The 18309-nt window shown below is 42.4% G+C and overlaps 1 protein-coding gene across 1 annotated transcript in view; it reads left to right on the forward strand.

Moving 5' to 3' along the window:
* The window catches only part of LOC126273001 (venom dipeptidyl peptidase 4-like), a 238903-nt gene that overhangs the window by 36928 nt on the left and 183666 nt on the right, over window positions 1-18309 (forward strand). The window contains exons 3-4 of the mRNA XM_049976363.1: window positions 7736-7821; window positions 9339-9419. Coding sequence (XP_049832320.1) covers window positions 7736-7821; window positions 9339-9419 — 167 coding nt within the window. The remainder of the gene's footprint in view (window positions 1-7735; window positions 7822-9338; window positions 9420-18309) is intronic.

Raw genomic sequence — 18309 nt, forward strand, 5'->3', positions numbered from 1 at the left:
TTAAAAAGTAAAAAAGCTGAACAATATATAAATATAAACGGAACAAACAGGAAAAACATCAACACTATACTTAAAACTGTGCCTAATTAACAGTTTGCATTACATTAGTGAACCGAGAAAAAAAAACAGTACTTGATGAGACAACTTCAAGAGGCTTAAACATGGAAAGTAATATAAGTACAGTTAAAATATTGATTAACAATTGTAACTACAGACTATATGGATTACATAGCCAATGTCAATAAAATAAAACAACGCATTGGCAGGAGTATCTAGGAACAGACAGTTAGGGATGTGATGAGAAACAGAGAGGATTATGTGAAGTTTAGGTGAGGGGAAGTGTTAAACTCAGTCTGATCATCTAAGATTAGATCTGGACTGTGAGCTAGATGTTTGTTAATTTCCAGAGCTTCCAGACGATTGAGTTTCTGGCCTTTGTTTGCTTAGTGAAGGACATGGAAATCTGGCTGGTAGATGTGGACCTGACTCAGTACATGCTCAGCAAATGTGGCGTCAGAATTCTGCAACTTCAACCTGCGTTCATGTGCAGCCAGCCTAGTTGCTGTGTCTCTGCCTGACTGACCAATGTAAAACTTGCCACAATCAGAACAGGTACTGCCGTATACCTTCTGTTGGCTAATAACTACTAAATATAAGTGCCCCTGAAGAACATTTTTTTCATTTTACTTTCTTTCTTTAGGAACCTGTACCTTTTTATTTTTATTTTTGCTACAACATCTTCCTGTTTCACGTAGGAAATCAACAACTTTAGAATAAACGCTGGACTGCAGATTGACATTTTCAATTTTGTTTATTGTTAGGTAACAGAAAGGAGGATAACGATGTAGAACAAAAACGCTACGCAGGTTACGTCGCCCTTTTTTATATATCCTCGTTCAGTTTCTGGGCGGTTCATTGCTTCTGTTTTATAGAGGATCTAGTAAACCACTGATTTCAAACGTAAAGAAAGCGACCGTTATGAGAAAACACCCGATATGTATAGAACCCACCTAACGTACAGGTATCGCGGGTATGACTTAACTGACCAAAGGGCCTAGAAAAACTGCTGTAGTTTACGCTTACTTATGATAATCAAGGACAGCCCACAGTAGTTTTATTATTCTCATTACAGGACATGTGCTGGTGGAAGAAACGTAGCGGTTTCCCTATAAAATACGAAAATGCACGTGGAACTGTTAACACACCAATACTGAATATAATAAATATTTTAACACGTGTACGCCCGCATGAAACAAAGACACACAGTTTCAGAAACCATTACAGACTGTACAAAGTAAAATAACAAATGAAACAGTCAACACTGCATGACTAACATCATTTTGTGACACAGAATAATAAACAAAAATCCGCTGAAGATCGCACATAAAGCGGCGAATGAGGTTTGATAGAAACAAAAATAAACAAACCGTGCATAGCATAAGGTGAAAATTCTCTTCAATTTTCTTCAGTTTTTATCGATCCATTAACGGTGTTACCTGAGTACTAAGGGCTGTGATACACGTAAGAGTCTTTGCTCAATTTGATACTATGAGATAGTACATTGCTTACATTGGGAGATTATTTTCGCTGATAGTTACTGTCCTTTAGTTCTTTGCGAGTGCTTTCTGTAAGTGTCTGAGAGTGTTGCGAGAGCAGATGTTGGAAGTGTTTGCACGCAGCAGCATGAGAGTGTATGTGAGAGCTGAGAGATAACTCCCCGCGAGATTTTCCTGTAGTAGTTCCGTGCTTGAAGGAAGAGCTTGTGACGGAAGAGCATCGAGTTGCAGTTGCACTTTTACTACTTTTAGTGGCAATGGAGAAACGTGAGCTACCGTGTTCGTGTTGGATAAAAGAGCATTTAGGCAACATAATGAGTCTGGAGCATGCAACAATTAATTGTAGAGCTTGTGATGCAAAAACCACAACAATATCGAAACTATATGAGAATGAAAGCGATGGTGATGGAAGGAATAGTCTTTGTAATGAGATCCAAAATTTCCCAGTCTGGATGTTATTATGGGTAAATTCATTAGCGTTAAAGATAGACTGCTTGTAACACTAATATTTATGGCATCAGCTATGTTTATTCTCATTAACAAAAACCTAAGGACATCACACACATCCATGCCCGAGGCAGGATTCGAACCTGCGACCGTAGCGGTCGCGCGGTTCCAGACTGTAGCGCCTAGAACTGCTCGGCCATCCCGGCCGGCTAACATTTGGTAAAGTAACATTACACAAATTTCATCTTGATACCCACAGACTCTCAAGAGCCAAATAGGGCGGATATCTAATACATTAAGACAAGGTTCTCATTCAAATGGGCAAAAAAGTATGGAATTTTGTTGTTGTTGAGGGAATGAAAAGATATACAAAGGATCTGTTCGGGATTGTGACTGATCATACTTTGAGCTCTATTGCAGATTTTCAATTAGAAAAACAAAATGGCGCCCGAAATGACGGTTCTGATCAAGTGCCCCTCAAGGTTGAAGTATGCAGACTGAATGCAATGTAGCTCCTCAGGAGTTATCTGAAATCAAAAATGGATGATATCAGTCGATAATACATTAAATTTATAAGAGCTTGTACCTAACGACAATCAAATAAACTTAAATTTAACGATATGGTGCTAACTCGAACTTTCAGTTCGATTTTTTAAAATCTTTATGGTCTTACAAAAAAAGTTAATATTAACAAATTTCTAATATTATAGGTATAAACTCTCAACAAAAGTATTTACTTTTCGGCGGTTAAAAGTAGAAGTCAATGGGTTAACTGTTTTTATTTTATATTGCACGCAGCGTTGAAAAATCGTTTCTGGGGAAAAACTTGCTTAAAGTTTAGGGAAAACTTTTATGTGTATTACTATCTCGATTTACACAAACACTACAGGTCATTTTATATTTCTTACGTCACTGAACACAAATCTGAAGTTAGATTTTCAAAATTCAGAATGGTTAATCCAGTATGGTGGTCGAAAAATTATGTTTTGACCAACTTTGACTAAATTTTGACCAAAGGAGTGTTTTCGTTACCTACGTTTAGTCTGCAGATCCAGGACTGTATCTTCCTTTAACTCCCATTGTTCCTAGAGACCAATTCCCTCATATAATATATATAATAATGGCATGTGACGAGGGCCTCCCGTCGGGTAGACGGTTCGCCGGGAGTAAGTCTTTCGATTTGACGCCACTTCGGCGACTTGAGCGTCTATGGGGATGAAATGATGATGATTAGGACAGCACAACACCCAGTCCCCGAGCGGAGAAAATCTCCGACCCAGCCGGGAATCGAACCAGAGACCTTAGGAGTGACAGTCCGTCGCGCTGACCACTCACCTACCGGGGGCGGACAATTCCCTCCTTCCTCTTAGCGAGAAAAAATCCGATCTGACTGAACTGGATATGCTGCACTCGGCAGCCTGCAGACGTCGTTCGTCAGCTTTGTCGGCGAAAATGTTTGAATGCGTACTGCAATATAAATCAGTTTGTGAAAGTGCGTCACGACACAACAAGTTTTCTACCAGAACCTGGTGTCTGCGGCTGAGAGCTCCCGACGATGGCCTCGACACTGCTTCGAACAATGGGCTGTAGAAACTTTCGTAATCCGCGGATTGCAAAACCTTTTCGTCCAAACATTCTGGACACATATAACTTTCAAAAAACGCGATAAAAATTGAATTCTCGACGATTTTGAATGAGAATCTAGCCTTAATCATAACATACATTTATTTCAACGTTTTTACTTGTATTGACTTATGGAACCACTCTTGAATTGCTGAAGCTCTGTTCATCAATACCAATGTCATACTTGAAGTTAAATGGCAGCTTTCCTCGTACCGAACGATTACTTTCAAATATAACTTCACTTGTTCCATACAATTTCGGGCTTGCAGCCGCAGAAGGAGCTGAATTTATGCCGCTGCACGCCCGAAATGTTATGAAACAGTATTTACCCCGTGAAAACATGAAGATGCACACAACTTCACTTTTATCTCTATGTTAATTAGTCGATACTATAAAATACTTTGCCTGAGTCCTTGAATTATGGATATTCTGGTAAATTTCTTTTGAGGATGTGATACAAACTGTAGGCATTTCAGGCAGCAAAATTTGCTTCTTATCCCATTTCCTGACGTCTAGTCACTGTATATTCCGTAACGCTGGCCTTTTCTCGCACACACCCATTAAATGCACAATATCGTCATGAGTCCACTTTCTGGCAGCTTTCTTTATTACTTCGTTTGCCAACACGTCGCTGACGCTCACTCGCAGTAGTCGCAACTGTCCCGACGATGGTGGTATACATTTATTGTGCAACTTCTGGCAGGGTTAATGTGGCACAGTGGGCAGCGCACTAGACGTTCACTCACACAATCATAATAAGGTGGGATCGAGTCCCAGGTTCATTTATTTTCATTTCTTAACTCTGCATTATATGTTTACGATGTTTTTGTAAGTTATTTGCTGCACAGCATTGTTTTAGTCTAGAACTTCCGAAATTGGCTGAGTGCTCGTAGTGTTCGTTTAGGATGTGAAACGAACGATTTCTTCGCTCAGAAACGTGCCACGGCCACTGGATACTTCATGGGCACTTGTGTTTAATGTGTGCATTAGTATGGCAACATATATTTTACCAAGATGTGGTAGTGTATAAACAGTGAAATATGGCACAAATTTGGGACACAGTATGGCTGCTCAGTACTCTCAGAGTACTCTAAGCTCTCCCGAGAATGCCTGTACAGTTTTTATTGTCCTGGAGCTACAGTGAACAGCTCCCGAAAGATGGAGTACCGTCTGCGTGAAAGGTCTAAACAGGCAGAGCGCAGCTATCTGAGATCTAGCCACACTGTCGGACACACCCGGTTAGCTAACTCTCCGCGCTGTTTGTACGACACCTATTACTCGTAAAAACTCTCTGAGAGCGAAACCTCTCATTTGGACATCTAGCTTAACATCTGCACTGCGTGAGACTCTTGCTGAAACACTGTGGTCTTCCTTGGTTGATATCTTTTAAGGGGCCTTCTAAACATTCATGGTGGTATCTGTTTGTTCTTTATCGTGTCTCCCTACCACTTTTGCGCAACGACGCTCTGAGCGTGTTTTTTAGGGAATTAACTAGTTTTTACCTGGGAGCTGTTGCTGGTAAGGAGACGCCAGACCACACATGACATGTAGAATTCAGAAGAGTTCAGTGAGACTAGCGATGATATAACCAAATACTAAATGATCTCAGCGTCAGCTCCCTGCTCCACTGCACTCCCTGTAAAAGAATCTTAATACTAACTAAATTTAGTGGAAAGGGTTCAAGGCTTTCCTATTTTTAGTTAGCTGGTAAAATAACGTCGAAAAAACAGTTAAGTTTACCATTGAAAATTTTATTCTACTCACAAAACATTGTTTATAAATTGCACTATTGATAAAAGGAAGTGTTTTAATACAGGATGGTAAAAACCAACAGCGTCCAACAAAAATGTGAACGAATATTCCCTGAATGGATTTCCAAGTTCTACAATGGATCGAAGGATGACCTATGCCATATCACATCAATAATCTAGGTTTAATTTAAGTTTCACAAAAGAGAAAACTATCAAAATGGTCTACAGTGACCCACAATTATCTTTAATTACTTATTTAACTTGTCGTAAATTACAGTGGCTGATGTGGCTTCTCAATAACTATATAAAAGAAAAATTATCGCGTTTCAAATTTTTACTTCAAGTGGCAAATGTGAACACCATGAGTTTTAATTGACGATCGACACTAGTATTACGCAAAAAAGGGGGTGTAACAGATGAGTCTTCTGCAGTTCTGAGTGAAGCCTTATGCGCTCAAAAATGCGGCATCGCGTGCGTTCATTACCTTGTCGGTGTTTAGGCAGCGTCAGGGCGACAGCGGCCGGCGCACCAGCCATCCAGCTCGCCGTCTCGGAACCAACTCTCTCCTAACTTCTCCTTACTACAATTTACCGAAGTTGGTTTAAAAAACTATCTGGCTGTGTTTTCATCTGACCAATCAGGGTCTCAATGATAACCTTAAGCTCCACCTACAAAAATTCTGTCTATCCAATGAGAAACGTTATACTTTTCGTGGTGGGGCAATGTTTTTAAAGTTTGCAACGTAACAGAGACGCTAAAAAGTCTCACGCTAAAACCTGCAGCTAGTGTGGTCCTTTTAGCGTTATCGTAAGATCTATATTGTTCTTCTGGAGGGCTCTAGTTTTAACATGGGCTGGGGGGTGGTCCTTGACGTAACAGAGACGAGAAAAAGCCTCACGCTAAAACGTGCGGGTGGTAGACTTAGCGGTGGGCTAGCGACGTGGGTGTCCACTCCGTCCGTTATCGTAGGGTCTTCTAGCTTAACACGGTTCTGCTCTCGGCTTCTGTCCTCGTTTCTCCCCTTGGAACTGCGTCTGCCTCACGGTGGGAAGGTACGACATGCATTTAGGTATTCTTGTGTTAGTCTGTGGTATTCTATTTGCTCACTCGTTTCTCGTATTACTTTGGTTAATTTATTATCACGATTTACTCCGAGCTATGTGACATACTACTAGATTTGCTTATTATGTCAGGGTTTTCATGGAAGGTGTTGGATTTCCCTGACACCTTACAGCCTGCACATGTTCAGTACTTGCTGACAATACTAGTTTGTGGAACGTTCAATATATTGAAGCAACCTCTCGCTATGAATAACATCGTCAAAAACTGTCAGTTGACAATGCGATTTTACAGGGTAAAGATTTACAACTCCCAGAAGAACAGTGTGCTGCAATTATATTAGTTATACCTTGCAAGCAACAGAAAACAACACAAAAGAGGAAATTCTCGGAAGTTGGTTGAAAAAAGAAGGCGTGACTTTTCACATGTCAATTTATTGACTGAAATCAGAATCATTGACCCGAAAGTTTTCGTAAATTAATTTCCGATTAGCTCTGCTTAGTATGACCAGTTGTTAGTCTTGATACGAGATAAAGCAGAGAAGCAAACTACGTTAATTAGAGAGGAAATCGCATTAGACAAGACATTAGGAGTACCTTCAAGATGTCTGGCGATAGATTACTCTGAAGCTCTAAGTCTAGTTGCGTAATATCAGGAAGCACTATTAATAAAATTGTGTGGAAACCTATGAGGCATTTATATCTCCCTGGCAAGGACCTGTTCAAGCAATTACGGTGAAACATTTTTTTTTTTTTTTAGACTTTGTGATAACTTGGGAAAACTGAGTTGCAGTTCGCAATCCTCTTACTAATCATAGGAGATATATGACGCATTATTCGAAATAGGACCGTTTTTCTAAACTGTTGTGTAACAATATTCTGGACTATATTTTCCAATTAATGAAGTAAGTAATGTCGTAGAGAATCCTCCGTCAACCATCCAAATTGGCATATACAACTATCATCCTAGCCTACGCCTCATATAATTCTTGTGTGTTGAAAAAAAACTCCTTAAAAATTTAGTCTGAGGTATGATATGCGCAATGGCATTTTGAAAAAATAAACAGTGTGCACTAATACCTCGTGGTTAGTTCTGAAGGACTGAATATTTATTACAGTTTACGGTTTACATATTGACAGTTTCACTTTATTATTGAACGCGTGACGACCTCTTTAGTCCTCGTTGGGTCCCTCTCTCCATCTCTTGGTGTTTCAGCTTCTGCAATACCCAATTACTGTTTGTGCACGTAGCTATACAAAGGCTTCGACGACGCAGCACTTGCAATATTTTCTGTTACAGACACGGCGCTGCTTTACGTGGACGAGGACAGATTGTTCTATTACGACCTCGACACAGCGGAGCACACAACGTTGGTGCCGAAGGAGGCAAGTGTTGTCTCAGTTATTACTTACAAATAAATTGTTAAGGTTAAGTAAAGCGACAGTAGTCCTAAGGAACTAATTTAATTCAAGATTACTTCTAGCATTACAAACTGAACGAATCGCCAGGAATTCGCCTTCGTCCATGTGACAAAAGTCTGTAAGTTTCAAAAGAGGAAATAGTGCTTAGTGATTCGACATGAAGACTGTACTGACATGTGCGAGGTCAACTGGATACGAACAGTGCAGAAATTCATGGTAAAAATCTGTTGGGAGTAATCCGTCTCCGCAATTCAGTAGTCAGTGTGTGTGGCTGCTACGCGAAGCATTCGGGTTGAATTCCTGGCACTGTGAGAAATAATTCCTAGATGTGCCTGTGTGTGTGTATGGGAGAGGGGGGGGGGGGGGGGGAGAGAGAGACTGGATCAGGGTGTGCTCAGCCTTTTCAGGCCAATAGAAGAACTAAGTGGACGAAAAGTAGTGGCTCTATCGTCAAGAAAACTGACAATGGCCGAGAAAGCAGTGTACTGACCCATGACCCCATGCCCACGACGCCATTACAAGAGGACGACACGGTGGTCGGTCGGGCCCATTGGCTCAAGAGGGCCACAACGCAAAGATTTGCTGTGCCTGCCGTCGGGGAATAGTATTTCCTGTAGTTCACTGTTTGTATCATATTTGTGTAGGAACTTTACAGCGAAACTACTATCGTCGTCACAAGTTATTTTTCTCTGATACGCCTCACTGCTAAGAGCCCATGATTTCTTCTGTTTATAGTCTCTGGGATTTGATCAGCAAATACTTACAGTTTCAGTTTACAACACTTGAGCCACAGACTTACACTTACTCATCCAGACAGGTTCGCTTCAGTTCTATATATTTGCTTTTATACTTATTTCTGACGAATGTGTATTTCATCTCCACAAAGTAATGGCTCCAAGTAAGCAAAATGACTAAAAATGGTCTGTAGAAGGCTTAAGTTGCACAGGAAGGAAAAGTAAAAAACTGACGAATCTAAACATCTTCAGCCGTATCAATTTCCAGTTGTTATTTTATTTGAGTCATATGGCGTAATATAGCACAGAAACTGGTTACTCAAATAAAACAACTTATACTGAGACGGCTGAAGATGTTTTGATTCGAGATTTTATACTGAACAGCGGAGGCTCCGCAACCATTTGTGGAAAGATGGACGTACACAAGAAAGAAAAGTATTTGTAAGCTACGCCGCGTGGGGTAGCCGTGCCGTTTAAGGCTCCTTGCCACGGTTCGCGCGGCTCCCTCCGTCGCAGGTCCGAGTCCTCCCTCGGGCATGGGTGTGTGTGTTGTCGTTAGCGTAAGTTAGTTTAAGTTAGATAAGTAGTGTGTAAGGCTAGGGACCGATGACCTCAGCAGTTTGGTCCCATAGGAACTGACCACAAATCTCCAAAAAATATTTGGAAGCTGCCCTCTCCAAAGCCACAACTACACATGTCATACAATATTAGAGTCACTTTTAAAAATAATGTTTTTTGTCTTTTCAGGTGTACTCTTATTTCAGCCCGGTAAAAAGAGCGCTGTCAAACGACTGGAGTTTCGTCCTTCTCGGTTATGACGCAGAGAAGGTAGGTCTCCCGTGCTATAAATCAGTCTGCTTTATTATTTTATGTAGTCTTTTGGGTTCTAACTATCTTTCTCATGTCATCTCTAGAGTACTGTTGTATATTATCTTCGTTAGTCTTGCAAATTTAGTATCACTCAAACCAGGATAGAAGATGAATCGTAAGGCTCAAAAAATGGTTCAAATGGCTCTGAGCACTATGGGACTCAACTGCTGTGGTCATTAGTCCCCTAGAACTTAGAACTACTTAAACCTAACTAACCTAAGGACATCACACACATCCATGCCCGAGGCAGGATTCGAACCTGCGACCGTAGCAGTCGCACGGTTCCGGACTGCGCGCCTAGAACCGCGAGACCACCGCGGCCGGCAATCGTAAGGCTACCTGGAAAAAAAGAACTGAGTTGGAACACGCAACTTATATGTTCTTACCGCCTAGTAAAGTGTAGACCAGATGTGGTTTAGATTCAAAAAAATAGTATCGGCAGCAATTGAGAGATTGATACGAAATAAATTAACAAACGACGGAGCGGAACTACCTTGGTACACAAAACGGGTTAGAACACTGTTGCAGAAACAAAGAAACAAATATGCCAAATTTAAGCAGACGCAAAATCCCCAAGATTGTCGATCTTTAACAGAAGCTCGAAATTTAGAGCGGGCTTCAATGCGAGATGCCTCTAACAGTCTCCACAACGAAACTTTGTCTCGAAACCTGGCACAAAATCCAAAGAGAGTCTGGTCGTATGTGAAGTATGTTAGCGGCAAGAAACAATCAATGTCTTCTCTGCGCGATAGCAATGGAGATACTATCAAAGACAGGAGTGCCAAAGCAGAGTTACTAAATACAGCCTTCCGAAATGCATTCACAAAAGAAGATGAACTAAATATTCCATAATTCGAATCGAGAACAGCTGCCAACATGGGTAACGTAGAAGTAAATATACTCGGTGTAGTGAAGCAACTTAAATCACAATAAAAGCAAGTATTCTGGTCCATACTGTATACCAATTAGGTTCCTTTCGGAATATGCTGACGCATTAGCTCCATACTTAACAATTATATACAACCGCTCGCTCGACGAAAGATCCGTACTCAAAGACTCGAAAGTTGAACAGGTCACACCAATATTCAAGAAAGATAGTAGGAGTAATCCACTAAATTACAGGCCCATATCGTTAACGCCGATATGCGGCAGGGTTTTAGAACATATATTGTATTCGAACCTTATGAATTACCTCGAAGAAAACCGTCTATTGACACACAGTCAACAAGGGTTTAGAAAACATCGTTCCTGTGAAACACAACTATATTCACATGACGTGTTGAGTGCTATTGACAAGGTATTTCAGATCGATTCCGTATTTTTGGATCTCCGGAAGGCTTTTGACACTGTACCACACAAGCGGCTCGTAGTGAAATTGCGTATTTATGGAATATCGTCTTAGTTATGTGACTGGATTTGTGGTTTCCTGTCAGAGAGGTCACTGTTCGTAGTAATTGACGGAAAGTCATCGAGTACAACAGAAATGATTTCTGGTGTTCCCAAAGGTAGTGTTATAGGCCCTCTGCTGCTCCTTATCTATATAAACGATTTTGGAGACAATATGAGCAGCCGTCTTCGGTTGTTTGCAGATGACGCTGTTGTTTATCTACTAATAAAGTCATCAGAAGATCAAAACAAACTGTAAAACGATTTAGAAAAGATATCTGATTGGTGCGAAAAGTGTCAGTTGACCCTAAATAACGAAAAGTGTGAGGTCATCCACATGAGTGCTAAAACGAAGTCGTTAAACTTCGGTTACACGATAAATAAGTCTAATCTAAAAGCCATAAATTCAACTAAATAGTTAGCTATTATAATTACGAACAACTTAAATTTGAAGGAACACACAGAAAATGTTGTGGGGAGGGCTAACGAAAGACTGCGTTTCATTGGCAGGACACTTAGAAAATGTAACAGACCTACTAAGGAGACTGCCTACACTACGCTTGTCCGTCCTCTTTTAGAGTACGTCTGCGAAGTGTGGGATCCTTACCAGATAGGACTGACGGAGTACATCGAAAAAATTCAAAGAAAGGCGACACGTTTTCTATTATCGCGAAATATGGGAGAGAGTGACACAGAAATGATACAGGATTTGGGCTGGACATCATTAAAAGAAATGCGTTGTTCGTTGCGACGGAATCTTCTCACGAAATTCCAATCTCCAACTTTCTCCTCCGAATGCGAAAATATTTTGTTGACACCGACCTACATAGGAAGGAACGATCACCACGATAAAATAAGGGAAATCAGAGCTCGTACGGAAAGATATAGGTGTTCATTCTTTCCTCGCGCTATATGAGATTGAAATAATAGAGAATTGTGAAGGTGGTTCAATGAACCGTCTGACAGGCACCTGAATGTGATTTGCAGAGCATCCATGTAGATGTAGATGTAGACGTAGATGTGTTCTCTCTTGAACACCTACCTCCCTTGTGATACGTCAACGACAGGCTTAATTAATAATACTATCAACCATATCTAGATTCTCTGTGTACATCGTATATCTATACAAGTAAGAAGTTAAAGTTCTCGCCGCGTTTCTCTGTCTGTATCTGAAGCTGAAACTCAGGAACTACAGTAGGGATTTTGGTGGAGGTTTTCACTAATAGACAAACTGATTCACGAGAAAGGTATGTAGGTATCACTATCACCACATATAATAAACAAGTTGTCTGGCCGTATCTACTAAGTGCTACTCACGTGAATCCAGGAGAGGTCGATAATGTGTTATACAGGGCGTTTGTTTCAACTTTAGACAACTAAATATCTCAAAAACGACGAATCGTCCGAAAAAAAAAGTTCTAGGTGAAAAGCTAATATCAGTGAAGGGGACGTTTGTCTCTCATACAGCTGACCACCTCCTTACCACCTCTCCTGCTTAGGCGGAGTCAGCCTTATATTTTCAAATGGGAAACCCACACTTTTATTGTATACTCGGATTCTGTGCAAAAAAATACGTGTGGTTTACCCGAAGCATTGTTTCCCATTCGTGGGAGATGGAGCTGTAAACGACAAATACCAAGTGCACCTTCCTTTGCAATTAAGAACTTGCGCTTTTAGTTCTACACTCCTGGAAATGGAAAAAAGAACACATTGACACCGGTGTGTCAGACCCACCATACTTGCTCCGGACACTGCGAGAGGGCTGTACAAGCAATGATCACACGCACGGCACAGCGGACACACCAGGAACCGCGGTGTTGGCCTTCGAATGGCGCTAGCTGCGCAGCATTTGTGCACCGCCGCCGTCAGTGTCAGCCAGTTTGCCGTGGCATACGGAGCTCCATCGCAGTCTTTAACACTGGTAGCATGCCGCGACAGCGTGGACGTGAACCGTATGTGCAGTTGACGGACTTTGAGCGAGGGCGTATAGTGGGCATGCGGGAGGCCGGGTGGACGTACCGCCGAATTGCTCAACACGTGGGGCGTGAGGTCTCCACAGTACATCGATGTTGTCGCCAGTGGTCGGCGGAAAGTGCACGTGTCCGTCGACCTTGGACCGGACCGCAGCGACGCACGGATTCACGCCAAGACCGTAGGATCCTACGCAGTGCCGTAGGGGACCGCACCGCCACTTCCCAGCAAATTAGGGACACTGTTGCTCCTGGGGTATCGGCGAGGACCATTCGCAACCGTCTCCATGAAGCTGGGCTACGGTCCCGCACACCGTTAGGCCGTCTTCCGCTCACGCCCCAACATCGTGCAGCCCACCTCCAGTGGTGTCGCGACAGGCGTGAATGGAGGGACGAATGGAGACGTGTCGTCTTCAGCGATGAGAGTCGCTTCTGCCTTGGTGCCAATGATGGTCGTATGCGTGTTTGACGCCGTGCAGGTGAGCGCCACAATCAGGACTGCATACGACCGAGGCACACAGGGTTAACACCCGGCATCATGGTATGGGGAGCGATCTCCTACACTGGCCGTACGCCTCTGGTGATCGTCGAGGGGACACTGAATAGTGCACGGTACATCCAAACCGTCATCGAACCCATCGTTCTACCATTCCTAGACCGGCAAGGGAACTTGCTGTTCCAACAGGACAATGCACGTCCGCATGTCTCCCGTGCCACCCAACGTGCTCTAGAAGGTGTAAGTCAACTACCCTGGCCAGCAAGATCTCCGGATCTGTCCCCCATTGAGCATGTTTGGGACTGGATGAAGCGTCGTCTCACGCGGTCTGCACGTCCAGCACGAACGCTGGTCCAACTGAAGCGCCAGGTGGAAATGGCATGGCAAGCCGTTCCCCAGGACTACATCCAGCATCTCTACGATCGTCTCCATGGGAGAATAGCAGCCTGCATTGCTGCGAAAGGTGGATATACACTGTACTAGTGCCGACATTGTGCATGCTCTGTTGCCTGTGTCTATGTGCCTGTGGTTCTGTCAGTGTGATCATGTGATGTATCTGACCCCAGGAATGTGTCAATAATGTTTCCCCTTCCTGGGACAATGAATTCACGGTGTTCTTATTTCAATTTCCAGGAGTGTATATTTCATTTACGATTTAAATCTAAACCTTTCTGATGAAATGAAATAATTTCTGACTCAGCTGCAACTAGGCACTTAAATAATCTAAATAAATCATTTCATTTCATCGTGTGTGTGTAAGGCTGCAGGGTCATGAATTATGTCTGCGCTTTCTGACATGTGCCAAAGAAGAGACACCACACATATAGAAATGTAAATCTTCGTGTTCTAACGGTGGCTAGACACTGAAATTTCTGGCAAATAAGCTACTTGTATGGTAACGTAGTTGTCTGTTCCGTACGGGGTTGGTTGTGATAAGTATTCAAACCATCGGAATGCTTCATTTTGCGGGCCGCCTTCGAACCTCACCATCAGGCTGACTGGTTTCGGTTTGTGTTTCCATCCAACCACTGTAACTCTCCCGCTGATCGCTACGCGGCTACTGGCGGAATGGGCATATGAATAGTGAAACTGAACAGTTTTGATTTCTAGGTGTTGGAGACCGATAGTAAACTGTCGTGGAAAGCCCACGGTCAGGATCTTGTTCAAAGACTTAATGTTGCCGTTTTTACTATTCGGACCGCATCTGAAGTAAGTGATAGTTCGACACGGAAAGAAGTCTACTAATTTTCATTCGCTTATGGTGTATGGTATTATACTAGGGGTAACTCTTCTCATTCTCAAAGGATATTTTTGGCTCAGAAACGGTCAGTTCGGGCTATAAGTGGTGTATGTTTGCCATCCTCTTGTCGACCCCTGTTCAAAAAATAGCCTGGGTATTCTGACATTGGCTTCTCAATATATATATTCTTTACTGTCCTTTCTTGTTAACAGTATCAGCTTACCCCAAGAATTGCCAGCTTTCACTCAGTTAATATTTGCCAGAAATCCAGTCTGCATCTGGATCACACTTCTTTGACTCTTGTGCAGAAAGGTGTGCAGTATACTGCTGCATCCATTTTCAATAAGCTACCAAAGGAATTAAAAAATCTTAGCAGTAATCTACGTGATTTCAAATCGAAGCTTAATAGTTTCCTCATGGATCCAGTCTGGCAGTGTGTGGGATGTAGAAAAGTTCCTGCCTTCCACTATTATTTTAGAACTACACACTAACGTCATGGTGTCAGATTGCTCTTAAGCGATGGTGTAGTGTGCAGATAATAATTTGTTTTTAACACACTTAAGCACCAGGTTAGTGCACACCTGATCGATGCTAAGTATTAGTTTCCAAGTCATATTAGATTGTCAGTTGTTTGAATGTGTAATCATTTAAATAATATGCTATGGTAATGGTTGAACATTTAAAGTAATACGATCTCACAAAGTGAGTATCTCGGTAAATCAGCAAAATACATTCCATTTGCCGCCAGTTGCAAAAAAAAGAAAAAATGAAGTTCCATAAAATGTAGAGATGTATGGTGGAACAAAAGTGGGGAGTCTGTGTGGTGATTAGTTACGAATCTTTCTCTACAGTGAACTACAGTGAACAGAACACAATTGACGAGTCAGTCTGATGGTTAATGAGACCAAGGAAATGGTTGAGGAAATGCTTAATTTTTGGTACAATTAAATCATTCTAATTGGGTTTCTAGTATAGATAATAGTGACAACACTGACAGATCATTAATAATGGTGATGAAAGTTATACATAATTAATTACACTAATTGGTCAATACATTATGACATCTCATTAATAAAAGTAATTGGGTCAAGTGACTGTCTTGCAGAGAATAATGGACCACTTGTCTCTGTGAGGACACTGACCCATGACCTTGAAGACAAGGTCAACCGGCTCAGAGTAGAGCACATTGACTTTTGATCTTAGAGATAAGAAGGTGACCTTGACCTAGATCATTTTGATTGTCCCAGGACCGGCTTTGACTCTCTACTCATGGTCTCTTATCTGTCATTCAAGTTCATGTGAAAGCCTGTAGGAGAAACTGCAGTACTAGAGGGGTTGGACAAAAATATGGAAACACCGTGAGAAAAGAATGTGTGATGATAAATGATGCTAGCCAAGGCTGTTGCTTGCACTTTTGTTTTTGGCCACGAGGGGCGGTGTCTTCGATACGTTGCAAGGGTCAATTAAGATTAGAGATGGCCAGAGCAGTGTTCTTTGTAGTTGTGAATGCATCATGTCAGAGTTAAGTGAGTTCGAATGTGGACAGATTGTTGCTGCTTGTATGGTGGATGCTACCATAACCAAGGTAGTTGAGGCCTTTGGTGTCTCAACAAGCACTGTATCGAAGATTTTTACCGCATACAGGGAAAGTGGGAAAACATCATCTGCTAGGTCACCTTGTGGACGAAATTGTGTGTTGAGTGATCGTGACAGACTGTTATTGAAGACGACTGTGACAAAAAACAAGAGATGATAGCTGTAACAGTCACCACAGAGCCGAATGTTACACTCATGAAACGTGTCAGCACCAAAACAACAGGAAGGGAACTCTAAAAGCAAGGAATTGCAGGGCTAACTGGAATCCAAAAGTACACATGTGTAATGCAAATGTCCAAAACAGGAGAACGTTGTGTCGAGGGTGTAAAACCCAGGCCATGCAGCAATTAAACAAAGTCATTTGGTCGGATGAGTCTTGTTGCACATTGTTTCCAACTTCTGACGAAGTTTACATCCCAAGAGCGAAACATGGAGATGGTTTGGTGATAAAATTTGGGACAGCCATTTCATGGTATTACATGGCCTCATGATTGCATTACATCCAAGGATTATGTGACCATCTTGGCTGATCAGGATCATCCCATGGTACGATTCTTCTCCCACAATTGTGATTCCGTGCTCCAAGGCTACAAAGCCCCCGTTCCCGCAACTTGCATCGTTCAGGACTTGTCTTGTGAGCACGAGGATGAATTGTCGCACCTACCCTGGCCACCAGTCATCAAATCTCAATATTATTGAACCTTTGTGGTCTACTTTGAAGAGAAGAGTGCGTGATCGCTATCCAACGTCATCGTCGTTACCTAAACTTGCTACTATTTTCGGCAAGAGTGGTCTAAGATAATCTATTTATCTATTCCTAGACGACTAGAAACTAGTTTGAATGCCAGCAGGTTTTCCTACTGCGTATTAGGCATGACAGTGTGTTGTGTTTTTGGTGTTTCCCCATGTTGTCCAACCCCCGTTACTTGCTTAGTGTAACAAATGGTTCAAATGGCTCTGAGCACTATGGGACTCAACTGCTGTGGTCATCAGTCCCCTAGAACTTAGAACTACTTAAACCTAACTAACCTAAGGACATCACACACATCCATGCCCGAGGCAGGATTCGAACCTGCGACCGTAGCAGCAGCGAGGCTCCGGACTGGAGCGCCTAGAACCGCACGGCCACCGCGGCCGGCTTAGTGTAACAGTTGTGGAAAAAGACATTAAGTAATTCAGCTTTTTTTCTGTCGTCCTCCGTTTTGGTACAACTATGGTACAGAGATTGCTTAGATTCTTTTACTGGTTTAACATAAGACAGAAACTTATTAGGATTTTGTGTCAAATGGACAGGGAGAATTTTACTTTAGGAATCGTTGAACACTTAAGGGGTGGCTTTCCTTAAGCTAATTTTGGATTTGTTCAATTTTTGTTTGAGAGATTTTGGCCGCGTTTAAATTTGCAGCGAAGCTGTCTTTGCTTCATAGTGAGATGACAATAGTCATTGGATACCTGCTAATATTGTGTCGGACCTTCTCTTCGCCCGCGTTTTGCAGCAACTGGACGTGACATGGACTCCACAAGTCAACGGAAGCCCGTGAAGAAATACTGACCGGAGCTGCCACTATAGCCGTGCATAACTGCGAAGGTGTTGCCGGTACAAGAGTCTGTACAAGAACTGACTTCTCGATTATGTCCCATATCGGGCGATCTGCGTGGCGAAATCATTCACTCGAGTTGTCCAGAATATTCTTCAAATCAATCGCGAACAACTGTGACCCAATGACATGGCGCATTGTCATCTTTAAAATTCCACCGTTGTTTGGGAACATGAGGTCCACGAAGGGCTGCAAATCCTCCCCAAGTAACTGACCAAAACCATTTCCAGCCAACGATCGGTTCAGCTGGACCAGAGGTCATAGTCCATTCTACGTAAATGCTGCCCACCCTATTATGGTGTCACCACCAACTTGCACATTGCCTTGTTGATGAAGTGGGCCATGGCTTCGTGGGGTTTCCACAACACTCGAATCCTATCATCAGTTCTTACCAATTGAAATCGGGACTTAGCTGACCAGGGCACGGTTCTTCAGTCGTCTAGGGTCCAAACGACATGGTCACAGGGCCAGGACAGGTGCTGTAGGCGATGTCGTGTTCTTAACAATGGCTCTCGCTTCGGTCGTCTGCGGCCATAGTCAATTAACGCCAGTTTCGTCGCAC

This window comes from Schistocerca gregaria, chromosome 5, assembly GCF_023897955.1.
Source record: "Schistocerca gregaria isolate iqSchGreg1 chromosome 5, iqSchGreg1.2, whole genome shotgun sequence".
Classification (NCBI taxonomy): domain Eukaryota; kingdom Metazoa; phylum Arthropoda; class Insecta; order Orthoptera; family Acrididae; genus Schistocerca; species Schistocerca gregaria.